At 50.3% G+C, this 15,336-nt stretch overlaps 1 protein-coding gene across 1 annotated transcript in view; it reads left to right on the forward strand.

The window, feature by feature from the left end:
• Positions 1-9,320, forward strand: part of CIT (citron rho-interacting serine/threonine kinase) — a 1,473,679-nt gene extending 1,464,359 nt beyond the window's left edge. Inside the window, exon 49 of the mRNA XM_086942878.1 lies at positions 5,870-9,320. Within this exon, the coding sequence (XP_086799004.1) occupies positions 5,870-5,893 (24 nt within the window). The 3' untranslated portion in view covers positions 5,894-9,320. The remainder of the gene's footprint in view (positions 1-5,869) is intronic.
• The last annotated feature ends 6,016 nt before the right edge of the window (positions 9,321-15,336 follow it).

Here is a 15,336-nt window from a genome sequence, read left to right on the forward strand (position 1 = left end):
GGGATACCGGTATTCCTGTATCTGGACGATTGGCTGATCAAAGCAGAATCTCCAGAGATAGTGCTCCATCATCTGCAAGAGACAACTCAGTTGTTGCACAGGTTGGGTTTTTCGATAAATGTACCCAAATCCCACCTGGTGCCCTGCTAGCGCAACCTGTTCATAGGTGCGGTACTGGACACTACTGTGTGTCGTGCATTCCCTCCTCCTCAAGGGATTTGCGACATACAGGAAATGATTCCATTATTTTACAATGGAGCGGTCGTTCCAGTCCTGAAGGTCCTTCATCTGCTCGGTCTGATGGCTTCTTGCATTCTGTTGGTCAGCCATGCACGCTGGCACATGAAGGCACTCCAGTGGTGCCTCCGCAGGCAGTGGTATCAGCACAGCGGAGAACTCAGGGAGTCAGTGAGGATCTCGAGAGAAACTGCAGCTGATCTGTTTTGGTGGAGCGTGGAAGGCAATCTGTCACAAGGAAAGCCTTTTCAACTACCTCCATCGGGGCCACAGTGATAACGGATGCATCCACTCTAGGGTGGGGTGCTCATCTGGGGGATCTGAAGGTCAAAGGTCTTTGGTCTCCAGAGGAAAGGCTGCTTCACATCAACCTTCTAGAGTTGCGGACCATACGTTTAGCGCTCAAGGCCTTCCTCCCTTCCCTTCGTGGTCAGTCAGTTCAAGTCCTGACGGACAAGACGACCGGGATGTGTTATGTCAACAAGCAGGGAGGAGTGGGGTCGCAGTGTCTCAGCAGGGAGGCTCTGCGTCTCTGGTCCTGGGTTCAGGACCATCAGATTTGTCTGATGGCAAATCATCTGGCCGGAGTTTTGAACGTACTTGCAGACAGTCTCAGTCGGCAGTTCTCAGCCGGCCACGAGTGGAGGCTCCATCCAGAGGTAGTTTGTTATGTCTTTCGGACGTGGGGATCTACTGAGGTGGACCTGTTTGCCACTCACGAGAATGCTCACTGCCCGTTATTCTGCAGTCTCCAGTTTCCGATGCAAGGAGCACTGAGGGACGCGTTTCAGTTGAGTTGGGATTCTCAACTCCTTTACGAGTTTCCTCCAAAACCCTTGATTCCTCGGGTTCTGAGGAAGATTCGCCAAGACCGGGCCCAAGTTATTTTGATCGCCCCGGATTGGCCAAGAAGGGTGTGGTACACAGATCTTCTCCACCTCTGCTCGTGCCCTCCGCTCCGTCTCCCTCACAGGGCAGATCTCTTCTCCCAGATGGATGGGCAGGTTCTACACACCCACCTCCAGACCTTACACCTTCATGCCTGGAGATTGAGCGGGGCAACCTGATTTCCTTTTCTCTCCCGCACGATGTGGTGGGTGTCATCTTATCGGCCTGGCGTGACTCCATCAAGTCCATTTATTCTTATAGAGGGTCTAAATTTGTTGCTTGGTGTGGGGAGAAGTCCTTTGACCCTTAAAGTCCAATATACTTCAATTTGCACTTTCCTTGGCCCAGCAGGGTTTTGCGGTGGCAACTATCAAAGGTTATTTGTCGGCCTTATCGGCTTTCCTTTGTTTGCCAGACCAGCCCTCTTTGTTTAAATCTCCTGTTGTATTACGATTCATTAAGGGCCTTACCAATAAATTTCCTTCTACACCTTTTATTGTGCCTCAATGTTCTTACATTCTTGATGGGTTCTCCTTTTGAACCGTTACAAAAGTGTCCCTTGAGACGTTTGTCTTTTAAGACTATTTTTCTAGTGGCAATTACCTCGGCAAGGAGGGTAAGTGAGCTTCAAGCTCTTAGTTCAAAGCCCCCATTTTTGTCCATTCATGCTGAAAGAATGGTTCTCAGGACCAGGGCTGCTTTTCTGCTTAAGGTGGTACCTCCTTTCCATCTGGGGCAGTCCGTTACCTTCCCTTCCTTCTATCCTCCCCCTCACCCTTCCAAGGAGGAGGAGGGACTTCACCGCTTGGACCCTAATAAGGCGGTGAAGTTTTACCTGGACAGGACAAGAGTTCAGGTTGGATGACCAGCTGTTTGTTGGATTTGCTGGCTGCAAGAAGGAGAAGGCGGTGCACAAGCGCACGCTCTAGAGATGGATTATCCTCTGCATTAAGATCTGCTACACCCTGGCGAGTAAGGAACCTCCAGAGGGTATAAGAGCTCACTCTACTAGAGCAAAGTCTTCTACATCTGCTTCGTCTAGAGGTGTATCTGTTGAGGATATTTGTAGAGCGACGACTTGGGCCTCCCTCCACACTTTCGCGAAGCATTACTGCGGGAGTGGGGACTGCTGTGGGACTCTATTCACAAGGTAAGGAATCCACTGGCAGATGTATCTTTCATAAAAACAAGTTACTTACCTTCGGTAACGCTTTTTCTGGTAGATACAATATCTGCCTGTGGATTCCTCACTGACGCGCCTCCCTGTTGTCCTCTCTTCTACACCCGGGTTACTGTAATGTATAAATTTTTATTGTCAAAGGAAATGTTTATTACAATTTGTTTTCCTGCATTGGCTTCACACTGTGTGTTATCTTGACATTTGTGTACTGTGTATATATCTGCTGTCATCTGTCCGTCCGTGTGCCTCGAAGGCACGGAAAAAAGGGCGGAACTGATGTCATCACGCCGTCGTGGGCCTATTATGGTGTCTGTGACGTCAACGGAGTCGCGCGCGATGCCGTCCCTCTGTGACATCGTCCACGTCGGCGCAAAGCTACAAAAAGAATTTCCGAATGTTGCTGACGCAAGGGGATATTCACAAGTTGAGGAATCCACAGGCAGATATTGTATCTACCAGAAAAAGCGTTACCGAAGGTAAGTAACTTGTTCTTTATGGCCACTCGAGTCCTCCTTGCTAAGACTGTGGCTTGTTGGCTGCTGGGCGGCCCTTGTTGGCTGTGTGTTTTTTGCTTGAGTTATCTGCGCAGATTGGCCCTGAGATTAGGCCTTCTGTTTTCTATTGGCCTGCTTGACAAGCCTTCTGCAGGTTTTTTTTCCCCGCAGCTCTTTCGTTTTCCTCAGCTGCAGAAGTTTCTTCCAAAGAGGGTTCCCATGTCTTGGGACATAACGTACCCTATGTGGGGTAGTGGTGGCTGTTATATAGCTTGCGCTGTGCTAGGGGGTTGTGGTCGCCTTCGGGCCTCTGCTCTCCGCGGTGTTTATGTATGTTGCAGATACAACTCTCTTGCTTGATTGGAACGCCTTGGGGCGCCCCGGGGTGTCCTCCGGGGTCGCAGTGTGGTTCACCAGGTCTGGCCTACTGCCTGCAACCTGGCATCGAGGCTCTGGTTCTGCTTCTTTGTGTTGTGTGCTCGACCCCTCGCTGAGGGGTGTCCGGGCTCCTCTTCGCCTTCATGTTCTCTGTCCTGGGGGCTGAGGTGGTTTTGTGTAGGCCCGGCGTAGAAGGGCTCCGCGGAGCTACGCGGATTGGGCGAGAAGCTACGAGCACTCCACGTAGCCCCACTACGCACCTCCCTCCCGCTCTCCTCTACATACATTATTTAAGCAAAATACCCTTAATAAAGCAAGTTTAAAGCACTTATCGTGTCCGGGGCTCGTCCGGGGCTCCCTCTAAGAATCGCGTCGTCATGAATACCAATGCACAGGCGCGGGCGGCCGCGCCTGCGCATTGGTATCTATGAAGGGACGCTATTCCAAGAGGGAGACCCGGACGAGCCCCGGACACGGTAACTGCTTTAAACTTGTTTTATTAATGGTATTTTGCTAAAATAATGCATGTAGGGGAGGGCGGTAGGGAGGCGGGTGGCGGCCGACTCGGCTACGCACACGGAGTGGGCGTAGTGTTGCCGGCTACGCTGTCTACGCAAAATGCGTAGGAGGCAACACTACGCCTACTCCGTGGGCGTAGCCGATTCGGACGCCCAGGCCTAGTTTTGTGCTCCCCCCTTCTTCAGGCGTCGCCTGCCCGGTCTTCCAGGGGGCTCCGGGCTATTCTTCCTGCTTCCGACTGCTTTATTGCTGTCAGCGCAGTTCTGTCTGGTCTGTTGCCTTCCGACTGTGTTGGGCTTGTCTCCTTGGGTCCTCTAGGTTGTTCTTCCTCTTCCTTGCCCTGGCGTTGGATGAGGTTCTGTGGCTCTGTAGGGGTGTGGGGTGCTTCGGCCTTACCCGGCCCTGCCCTTGGTTCCTCTGTTGTGTGAATGGCATTCCTCTTCCTCTTTCTCCTTCTTCTTTTCTTCTCCCACGCCCCTCTTGGGGTCGGTGGTGTTCTGCTTGTGGAGGTTCCCCTTGCCTGGAGGGCTGGGCTCCACGCCCTGTCTGTTGGACTAGTCCCCAATGGGGCCCTCTGTTATGTCCAGGCTGGTGGGGTCCTTCGCAGACCCTCCTTCCCCGTGGGTATGGCTAGGGTATCTATTCTACGTTAAGGAATCTGCGGCTAGTAGTCTCTATCACATGTACGAGTTACATACCTTCGGTAACAATGTATCTGGCAGATTCCCTCACGGCCCGCCCTTCCTCCCCGTTCTGCGAGGACCTTTGGCTTCTGCACTCGCCTCCCGGTGGGTGGCTATGTCTTCTGTCAGTGCATTCTTTCGCTCTTTTGAGATGATGATTTGTCTGGCTTCTTGTTCCTCTCCTCCTCTTTGGCACTTCGGAGGATGGGTCTATCGGTACTCCTGTGCCCCTCTGTTCTGGTTACTCCGGGGTAGAGGCTTGCCTTTACTCTCATCCCTCCCCTCCCTCCGTCTTTGTTACTAAGGGTCCTGGCCCCTCTGCTAATCTATGGGTTGGGTTCCTCTGGCCGTGCCTTGCCTTGTTCCTTTGGGGGGTTGTCATACTCTGTGCTGGGGTTGCCTTGGAGGTTTGTCGTTCCCTGTTTGTCTTGGAACTGGTTCCCGTTGGTGTTCTTGGTTGGGGTTATACTCCTGCTACATGTTGTCATGACATTATACATATGTTCCTTGCATCGGGAGGACTGTCTACATGCTGGCAGGGTGGCTGTTCAGGGCTGTGCTCTGTTCTTTCTTCTTTCCCTGCCTTTGGGTACTACAGTGTTGGTACTGCACCTTATGGTGTTGTTAGTCACCATTCCTTTTTCTGCTTTTACACATACTGTTCCCATGCTCCCATAGTTTGTCTGGTGGTCCGCGTTGTTGCACGGAAAAGTTCTCAGAAGAAAACGGACTTAGGCATGCCGGGGTGGGACTTATGTGACCTTCTGTGACATCACATACGCGGACGACGCCTGGGTGTAGTCGTGTGATGTTTTCCAGAATGATGCCTAGGTTCCTAGCCTGCTCAGTGGAGGTAGGAGTATGTCCGAGTTCTGCAGCCGCCAGAATGGGTCCCATGGGGAGCTTTTGTTTCCGAAAATCAGTACCTCTGTCTTATCTGTATTGAGCTTCAGGCAGTTGTCCTTCAGCCAGTTGGCGACGTTGGTCAGGCAGTTGTGGAAGTGGTCTCGGTGTTGGTGGGGTTTTTGGAGAGGATGGGTTGTGTTATCAGCATAGGATATTATGTCGAGCCCATGGGTTTTGGCAATGCTGGTCAAAAGTGTTGAAGAGGGTGAGACTGAGTAAGGATCCTTGGGAATCACCGAGGATGCCACCAGTCATGACAAGTAGATATTTTCTTTTTAATAGACAATAATGTTGTGAAAAATTAGCACTTTTTGCCATAGCATACAGAGGCTGTAGAAATTAAATACTACAATTCCACGTCCTAATATTCCAATTCATATAGTATCCACAATCTTTGTAAAGGTCTACGTTCACATAAAGCACCAAAGAGCAACAGCAAACTAGGTGCACCAACAACTTTAATGGTTCACCTGATATATCTGACTCAGCTGTAGAAGGAGGCAGGGGATCTCTGTATACTGTCTGCTTGTTTGTCTTGTAGATGAAGCATAGCAGTTTCAATATCTTATGCTTTTTATTTTCAGGTATGGGACCAGTCGTCCGTATAAAATTCTACTGGAAAACTCCTCATCTCGATCTGCAGAAAAAACATCCAGTAAAGGCGTGAAGTTTGGCCTTCAATCACTGCAGTCTGCATCCTCCAATGCTTTGTGACTGTCCTAAGCCTCTTGAGGACATCCGATCCTAAAACGTTCACTGATTCTTCCTTTGAGTGCAAATCCTTCTAAGGCACATCTATAAGTGGTTTGCTATTAAGCGTCCACCGGGACGCAGAGTCTTGTGGGGCTTATTAAGCGACACATACCAATCTTAAGGGCTCTGCTTTTTGGTGTCATTCTCCAACACAACCACCAGATGCTCGCTGCACAGCAAAACACCAAGTGATAGGTGGTCTACCGGTATACACCCTTGACATGCAGCCAATAGGGGCTCACTTAACCACGACACACTTAGCCATGACTGCCTGCCACTATGCTGCAAACCAGTGCAAGAGGCAGGTATTTCCAGCTGTAAATATTGTACTGCTCACCACTATAATAAGCAGAGCCCTAGGTGGCTAGGTGCCTGATACTTCAGAACATGCACAGTGCCATAAGGCCCGCTGATCAGTGCCCTGCAGACAACAGCCATGAAAAACCTGCTGACCTATTACTTGCGCCTTCCTGCACTTCCAGATTTTGCACTTTGTACTTTACTTTTTCAGCACATCCATAACTCCATCATTTTTCCACCGTCTATTAGTAGACTGCTTTATCTAGTCTAGTTTATTATCGGCTTGATATTACTAACCTATTTATTCCTCATTGACTTTTTGGACACACCACAGTGGTTTTAAAGAAGAATTTGACAAAACCTAATTTTAAAAGTAATCTTGACTCTTTGAACTGAACTTCAACAAGAATGTTTCAATTCAGCAAGAAGAAATACCACCACTATTCATTTTTTTAAATGTTTGTTGCTGGCCAGTCTCATGAACATGTTTTTCCCAAAGGATGAAGCAAGGCTTTTCTTGATCTTTTCCAGTTAAGTATGAGTAAACAAACTCAAAGTATAGTTTATGATACAGTGCCAAACTCCAGAGGTATGCAAGCTTTTTTCTATTACGTGAACATCCACCCTGCAGGGGTTTCCTGAGCTCAGGTTGAACATTAAAAAATGTAAAATGCAATGAAACCCCGCCTGACAGTTCCTTTAAAAAAACAAATTAGAGCCCAAATTCTTCTCCATGGGTATGCTGATAATCTTATTTTAGAGGTTATAATAGTCACCTTCTTCCATACATGTAAATACAAAGGCCACAATTGCCTATGTAATTTAAAAAAAACTTGTGCAGGATCAATGTTTTTTACTCTCTAAATCAAATCTCTGCTTTGGCTTGTTACATGAAGTCTAATGAGGGACTGTAATCTGAAATGCAGACATAAAAAGGGTGGGGTGATCTCTGCAGGGTGGGAAGGCACCATGTTCTGTTTTCAACAATAAGTGTGTATTTGGTTGAAAATGCACCCAAAAAAGTTCCTGTTTAAAAAAAAAAAAAAGTACAGGGCAAGCTGCGGATTTCAGCCCTTTATGTGGATAAAATATTTCGCTTCAGGAAGAAAATGCTCTTTATGAGTTAAAATCTAAACTGTTTGCCTTTTTTTTCCACCACAGCTTTGCTATTTAATAAGGCAATGTGGTATTTGTTCATAGACTTAAACCGTCTTACATCTTCAAAATAGGAAAAGGCACTTATTTGGAGAGAGTTAGTTATGTGAGAGGCCACTGTTAAATAACCTAATGAAATTCATGTTTGTGTCTAAAAAAGTCACATAATCAAAAGGAACATTGTTACTTAACATAACAAAAATCCTTCTGTAGCCACTGATAAACGGATGGGACATGGCGCCAGTAGTTGGCAGTTTTTCTATTGGAGCTCAAATCGAAAACTAGACATGTTTTGTGGTGGGCGTGTGGGACAACTATCAGTAGTACAAACCTCCTTTAGGCTCTTTGGCTTGTACACATTGAAACGCAATAAAAGAACTAAGGGACAATATGCCTAAATCGAATTTCTAAGATATTTTCTCATTAACCACTTGTTCTTCAGCATGAGTTAGATCTCTCTCCCTCTGGCTTTCTGTTGATTGTCTTGCCTTGTTCTTATTTGTGGCAATGGTATATTCTCCATTCACTGTCATCACCCAGGTTCACCAGCCTCACAAACATTCTTTGGACCTGGTTTAGTTAATATCACAAGAAATATCCTAGTCCATACACAACATGCACAAAGACCTAGCAATCCTGCCATAAAAACCTGCCTTTCAATTATATGTAGCCCTAAGCTAAAATAGCCATCGCAAACCTAATTTTACAGTAACCTCTTATTTCAACTAACCATTGCTTCATTTCGTTAGTTTTGTTCTCTATGTACTGTCGCTGATGATGGACTGATGTTTTATGACATTATTGGTTGTGGATATTGGGGAGGGCGGAAATTGTTGTGTGCAACCTAGTGCCATCTTACCCGGCTGCACTAGAGCAAATGTCTGATCCTCATACTGTGGTGAAAGCCATTACTTTGCATGGGGCTGCGCCATTGACCTGGGTACTCACATGTTTTTGGTTGCGCTGCTTGATGTTTTTCTGCTACCTCACTTGTAAAGTACTCCAAGCCTTGAGATGGCTCTGCAAAACCCACCCTCCAATTGTTTTCTTTGGGGATTTTCTTGGTGGAAAAGGTGCTAAAGTCTTTATTAAGCAAGTCAATTAAGCAAGACTTAAGTCGGACTTTAACTTCACTTAGCTTTAGACACATTTTTACAAATATGGCAGAAATAGCACTTTATTAAAATGTCTGTTTCTTCCCATCGGAATGCAAACACATTGGGTTTCCAGAGCTACGCAGTCTAGTGCCTCTGAAAATTGATTATGTCTGCATGGAAAAGAAGCCTGGAGAAGGAATAAGATCATGGTGCACAAGACAACTGAAAGCATCAAAACATTTTTCCATCAGGCTTTTAAAGCAGTCAGGAAGGGTAATGTGGAGTCCGCCATTACACTTTCATAGCTTATTCAAGAATGTCATTGACCAAGAAGTCCCAAAGTGTATATGTTATGTCTCTATTGTGAAATGCTTCCTTCTATACAGACAACTTCATGGATTGTACATATTAACCAGAAACTTTATATTCGTAAACAAAGGGAATTGAACTGGTTTCTACTTTTTTATTGTAAACGGCGCATTTTTCAAAATGTACATTTTGTTTAATGGTGGTTGTGGACAGCCCAGTGAGCTTAATCTTCTTTAAGACACCAAGAAGAATTCAAAGCTTCAGATTTTAGCAAACAAAGAAACTGGATTTTGGTATCAGGAGATGTACAGCTGTAAAAGGAAACATAGTATGTTATGTATTTGTTCCTTACCTAATGTTCTTCTGCTTGAGGCCCCCCATTGAAAGCGTCCAATGTAATAAATGTTCACTTCAACCACAATTTTCTATCTGGAAGTATGTGTTTTTCTGGAGGTTCTGTTAGGACAGTTGTCCTCTTTGCTTTCTGCATGGATGGCCCATTCTGATTGTGATACAGACCGCTGGTGATCCTTGTAAGGAGTGTAGGACATTATCAAGTATCCCGTCCCTCCCCCTGAAGTTCACATGTGTACCACCCATGTGTTTTATATCATCCTTTTCATCTCACGATCTTTTAAATTCATTGTGTCTCTGATGTCTTCATTCAGGTCTGAATTATTATTTCAGTCACTTGCTGGCTACTTTTCTGTTTGTCTGTCATTAAAATGTTATTGAATGTTTCCATTACAGAAAAAAAAACATTTACCTTTAGCCCAGGTTTGCTTTGTACTTGAAACCGCTGTGCCATTTTGCCTGAGCTGGACATTTTACATCAGGGATATACATTAAATCCAAATACTTATTAAATGCTGGATTACCTAATTTGCAGGATAGATTGAAATGTCTACCCAGTTAATGTTTTTCTTGTCACTTTAATTTCTTTGTCATAAACTAACAAGAGGGATGCTCCGCAATATTGTATAGGTCTAAAAATCTGATGAATACTTCTAACTGCAGATGAGTTACCTTGTGAAATTCCCCAGGCACCAGACTGGATCAGAAATCTTTTTGCAATAGCTCCTGAGCACTGACATGTTGTGCCTCCATCCCACCTCCAGACAATAGGACTCAGAGCCACATATAGGAGCCACCCTTGCTCACTGACTTCAGTTCCTATTTTTCTGCGCCATTCAGTCCCAATCAGGAGTTCTGCTCCTACCATTTTTCTGTTGCTTTTACCATCTTTTTTTCAAAACATTTTACAGTGTGCTGGGTTGTCACCCCCAAGGTGACAGGGTTTATACTGTGCCACACTTGTTGCAAGTAGCCCACTCCCCTCAATGTTCTCAGTGTTAAGCAGTCAATTGTTCATCCTGTCAAGTATAGTGGGGCATTGGAGAATTACACTTCAGGGCGACGCTCCAGCTGGGATCGTATTAAAAAAGGGTAATGCAAATGTTATATTTAAGTGAAAGACTATCTGACAGATTGCAGAGCCCTGGTTAATAAACCAGCCTGAACGATGGATAGTACAACACTATTAGGCACTGTTTTGGACACAATCACTGCCTCCAGAGCAGAAATTAGGAACTAAGAAAGGAGTTGAGTTCAATGCACAAGGAGGTTGCAGGTATGGCCCGGAAAGGAAAGCGGAATTCCATTAAAGGGGTTCCATTGAAGCCATAGACAATGCAACCACTAGTTTCTGGGTCAGGAATTTCCACAATTCATTCACCATTGTCAGGTGCCTCTTCCACTTATTAGGGGGGAGATCAGCCCCGTAACACAAAACACTCTCTTTCCGCCAACCCTCAACAGCTATTCGTGTGGTACAGCCACCTCAAATTGCCGTCACTCCCCCCAATCGATTTTATGGAGAAAGAAATTTTCCATCTTCATAAATCAATGTAAGTTGCACTTTCTCTGTAAACCTGCAGCTTTTCTGGACAAGCAATCAAAGACAGCCTTCATATTCTACTTAGGGGGCAACGCAAATCTCGCTCTGTCCCTTGACAAGGACTTATTAACCTTGAAGAAAGGATTGCAGGATTTACTCACATTACCATCTTCAGAAGATTAGTGGTGGATACCAAATGGCCTGAGGAGAAAAGTGTGTCCTTATTTTACCGTGGGGGGCAAGATCAAGGACGTCTTAACCCAGGTAGTGAAATAGCCAATGAGTTTTTGAGGAGATCAAACTCGCAATGAGGTTAGATCATAGATTGTCCGAAAGACAAAATAAGTCACGAGTCATCATAGTTAGAACAAGTAAGCCTCCTACAGAAGATGTAAATAAAATGAATGGAGTGGAACCCATGCAAATCCGTGGTATCCGTGCGCCGCTCTCGTCCAAAGAACAAGAAAGGAGAAATGTGTCACTTCATAAAAGAGGCATGAGAGGTCGGAAAGGCGTCATCGCTCTTCCAACCCACCCCAGACACTCGCGCGATGGGGCTGGGGGTTCGGGTGACACCACCCACGCGGCTCTGACGGAGTCACTGGCCAGCGGCCCCGGCTGGGGGGCCTAGCGGGTCGGGTGCTTCGGCTCCGACGCCGTCGGGTGCTTCTGCCCCGACGCCGTCGGGTGCTTCTGCCCCGACGCCGTCGGGTGCTTCTGCCCCGGCGCCGCAGGCCCTCACTTGATCTGGTTCCGGATCCGGGTCGTCGCGGGTCAACTGCACTGGCGCTGGACCCTAGGGTGTCTCCCCCGGCGACGCCGTCCCCGATCCTACCCTCGATTCGGTTCCGGCGCCGGAGCGGCGCAGCTGGGAGCCGCTCTCGACGTGGCTTGGAGATTTTTACTTCAACGGACCGGCCCCATCCTTTGAACCTGACTACCAGGAGATGGGTGACGAGGGGGATTGGGAGGGGTCTGAGGACCCTCTGGCACGGGAGTCTCAGCAGGACTCGACAGGTGAGTTTGGGAATGCCAGTGGGCTGGACACCTCACCAGACACTGGTTTTGTCTCCCCTCCCACCGTGGCTTCGCAGGAAAGGGCTGCCTACAGTGTGGTGCTGATGCGGGCAGCCAAAGCGTTGGGCTAACCTCCTCACTGAGGTCCTTAAACCGCAGTCAAGCTCGGCTGAGCCTCTGCTGCCGTTTAATGAGGCCTTGTCAGGCGTTCTTTGGGCACTTGGTCCAAGCCCGCTACAGGTCAGCCTGTAGTTAGGAACGCGGCCAGACGCCACCGCCCGCCTACGGGCGACCCTTCCTTCCTGTCCACCCATCCCACCCCCGAGAGCCTGGTCATCCAGGCCTCCAACTCCCAGACCCCATTCCCGACGGCCCGCATAATCGGGAATCCAAGAGGTACGAGCAATACGGTAAGAAAGTATTCTCCTCCCTGAGTTTGGGACTGCGGTCAGTCTACACCGCGTGCCTCTTGGGCCGCTACACCCACTCTCTGTGGGACACCGTTGCGGCCGTGCTACCAGAATGTCCGGCGGAGGTCAGGACTAAACTCACCGAAGCCCTTGCGGAGGGTCGAGATGCAGCACCGTTTTCTATCCACTGGACAGAGCAATGGCAACGACGGTGGCGATTCGTCGCCACGCCTGGTTGAGGTCCGCCAACTTTTTGGCCGTTGTCCAGAACACTCTTATGGACATGCCGTTCGATGGCCGTCACCTTTTTGGCGACAAGGCAGACCATGCGCTTGAGCGCTTTAAGGACTCCAGGGCTACGGCCAAGTCCTTGGGCCTCTCTGCCCCGCGCCAGCAAGCGGGTGCCTTTCGCTCCTTTTGTGGCCAAGGAAGGGGCGCTCCCACACATGCTGCCAGCCATGCACCGCAGACGAACATCCAACCCGGTGGCGGCCGTGGAAACCGCCGTGGCGGCGGTCGGGGACAACGCTAAGGCCAGTCCACACCTTCCCCCGCAGCATCCGCCTCTAAAGCCTCCTAGTTAGTGCTTTCAGGCCCATGCGACGCCAGTGGAGGGCAGGGTTTGCCATCACCACTTCCACTGGCGCGCTGTCACTTCGGACAGGTGGGTGTTGCAAATCGTCCGAAGGGGCTACTCCCTCCTGTTCGAGGCGACCCCTCCAGCCATGCCACCGCAATACCACTGCGTGTCGGGAGACCACTTGCAACTTTTGCAAGAAGAAGTTACGGCCCTCTAGGCCAAGGGGGCCATCGAGCGCGTTCCTGGGCCGGAAGTAGGGTGTGGTTGTTACTCCCACTACTTTCTGGTACCCAAGAAGGGCAAAGGGGGCCTACGCCCTATCTTGGACCTACGGAACGTCAACGGCTTCCTCCGGAAGGAGAAGTTCAAGATGCTGACTCTGGCTCAGGTCTTAGCTCCCCTGGATCCAGGAGACTGGATGGTGGCGTTGGACTTCCAGGACGCTTATTTCCACATTCCCGTCCTGCCGGCGCTACCTGCGGTTCACGGTAGGCCACGGGCACTTTCAGTTTACCGTGCTCCCCTTCGGCCTTATCAGCGCCCCACGGGTGTTCACGAAGGTGATGGCGGTGGTCGCAGCTTATTTGCGCAGGTTAGGGGTTTCAGTCTTCCCCTACCTCAACGACTGGTTGTTGAAGGCGGGCTCGCCCCAGACAGTCGTCAGCCACCCCCAGACAACGGCAGACCTCCTGCACCTGCTATGGTTTTCCATCAATGTGCCGAGGTCACACCTGTGGCCCTCTCAGAAGCTCCTTTTCATCGGAGCGGTTCTCTACTCGGCGCAGTTTCGGGTTTATCCTCCTGAACAGCGGGTTCGGGATATTCAGGCTCTGATTCCAATCTTTCAGCCTTTATCCCGGGTCTCTGTCAGGTTGATACTGCGGCTTCGGGGGCTGATGGCTTCCTGCATCCTTCTGATGCATCACGCCTGGTGGCGGATGTGGGGTCTGCAGTGGGACCTGAAGTTTCAGTGGGCTCAGCATCAGGGCAACCTGTCCGACCATGTCCTGATCTCGGAGGGCACTGCGAGACAGCTGCAGTGGTGGCTCACGGGCCGCGATTGGGTCAGCAGCAGGTCCCTCTGCTTACCCCAACCGGAGCACGTAGTTGTGACGGACGCATCCCTCCTAGGTTGGGGAGGCCACATGGGAGAGGCGGAGATCAGAGGCCTATGGTCTGCGGCGGAGTCCCGGCTCCATATCAACCTTCTAGAGCTGAGGGCGATTCGCCTAGCACTGAAGGCATTCCTCCCCTCTGTCCGGGGGAGTGTAGTGCAGGTGTTCACAGACATCTGAAAGAGACACGTTAGTGATAGATTCCTTACCTTAGAATATCCCCAGGCGTCAGACTGGATCCGGAAACTTTTGCGTAGCAATACCCCTGCGCGCCAGTAGGCGTCGTCTGCGGCTCTGCGTCCGTCGTCGGCGTCGTGAGCGCCGGGATGACGTCGTCGGAGTACTTAGACGGCGCCCATGCGCGCTGACGTCAGTTCTTCTTTTTTCCGCGCCAGCTAGCGCAGATCCGGAAGAAGCTCTACCCCCAGTCAATTTTTGACTGAAATTTTTTATCCTTTTGATCTTCTCTCTTTGTCGATTTCTCGACTATCGGTGCCAGGGATGCCCGGGTTCAAGCCTTGTTCGAAGTGCGGCCGACTCATGTCGGTCACGGACCCCCATCGCCGGTGCCTGAAGTGCTTAGGCCTCGACCACGACGATCGATCCTGCTCCGACTGCCGGGCCCTGACGTCGAAGGCTAGGCGGGAGCGGTCCCGCAAGCGTCTCGAGCTGAGGCAGTCGGCCCCGCGCCGCTCCAGGTCCCGGTCCCGGTCCCACGGGAGGTCGAGGGACAGGTCGCGAGGTCGGAGTCATCGACGCTCCGAAAGTGGACACCGTTCGTCTGGTTCCAAGTCCTCAGGTAAGAGGCATGAGAGGTCGGAGCGATGTCATCGATCCTCCGACCCGCCCCGACGCTCGCACGATGCGGCCGGGGACTCGGGCGACACCGCCCACGCGGCTCCGCGGGAGTCGCAAGCGTCGCCACCTGCCCCACACCTTCGGGTCCCTGGGCACGGCGCGACGCCGGAGGAGGTCGAGAGGTACCTCATGCCCATGAGGGCCCTCCCTCCTCAGTCGGTTCCCGTGGCGCCTTCGGGCCGATCGGTTCCGTCTGGAGGTCCTTCCGGGTCGGACGCTTCGGCCCCGACGACGTCGGGTGCTTCGGACCCGGCGCCGCTGGCGACTTCGGTCTCGGCGCCGCAGGACCTCGCTGGATCCGGCTCCGGATCCGGGACCTCGCCGGTCGACCTTCCGACCTCGCCGGCGCCGTCCCTTCAGGTGTCGTCCCCGGCAGCCGATGTTGTTGCCGCCCCCAATGTCTCCTGCGGTTCTGCTCAGGCGTCGGGAGGGCGCCGCTGGGCGCCAATTCCGTCGGCCTTTGGAGATTTTTATCTCCACGAGGAGGCCCTGGCTGTTAATCCTGGTCTCCAGGACACAGGTGGCGAGGAGGCTTGGGAGGGGTCCGAAGACCCTCTGGC

The sequence above is a fragment of the Lissotriton vulgaris genome, chromosome 11, assembly GCF_964263255.1.
Source record: "Lissotriton vulgaris chromosome 11, aLisVul1.2, whole genome shotgun sequence".
NCBI lineage: Eukaryota > Metazoa > Chordata > Amphibia > Caudata > Salamandridae > Lissotriton > Lissotriton vulgaris.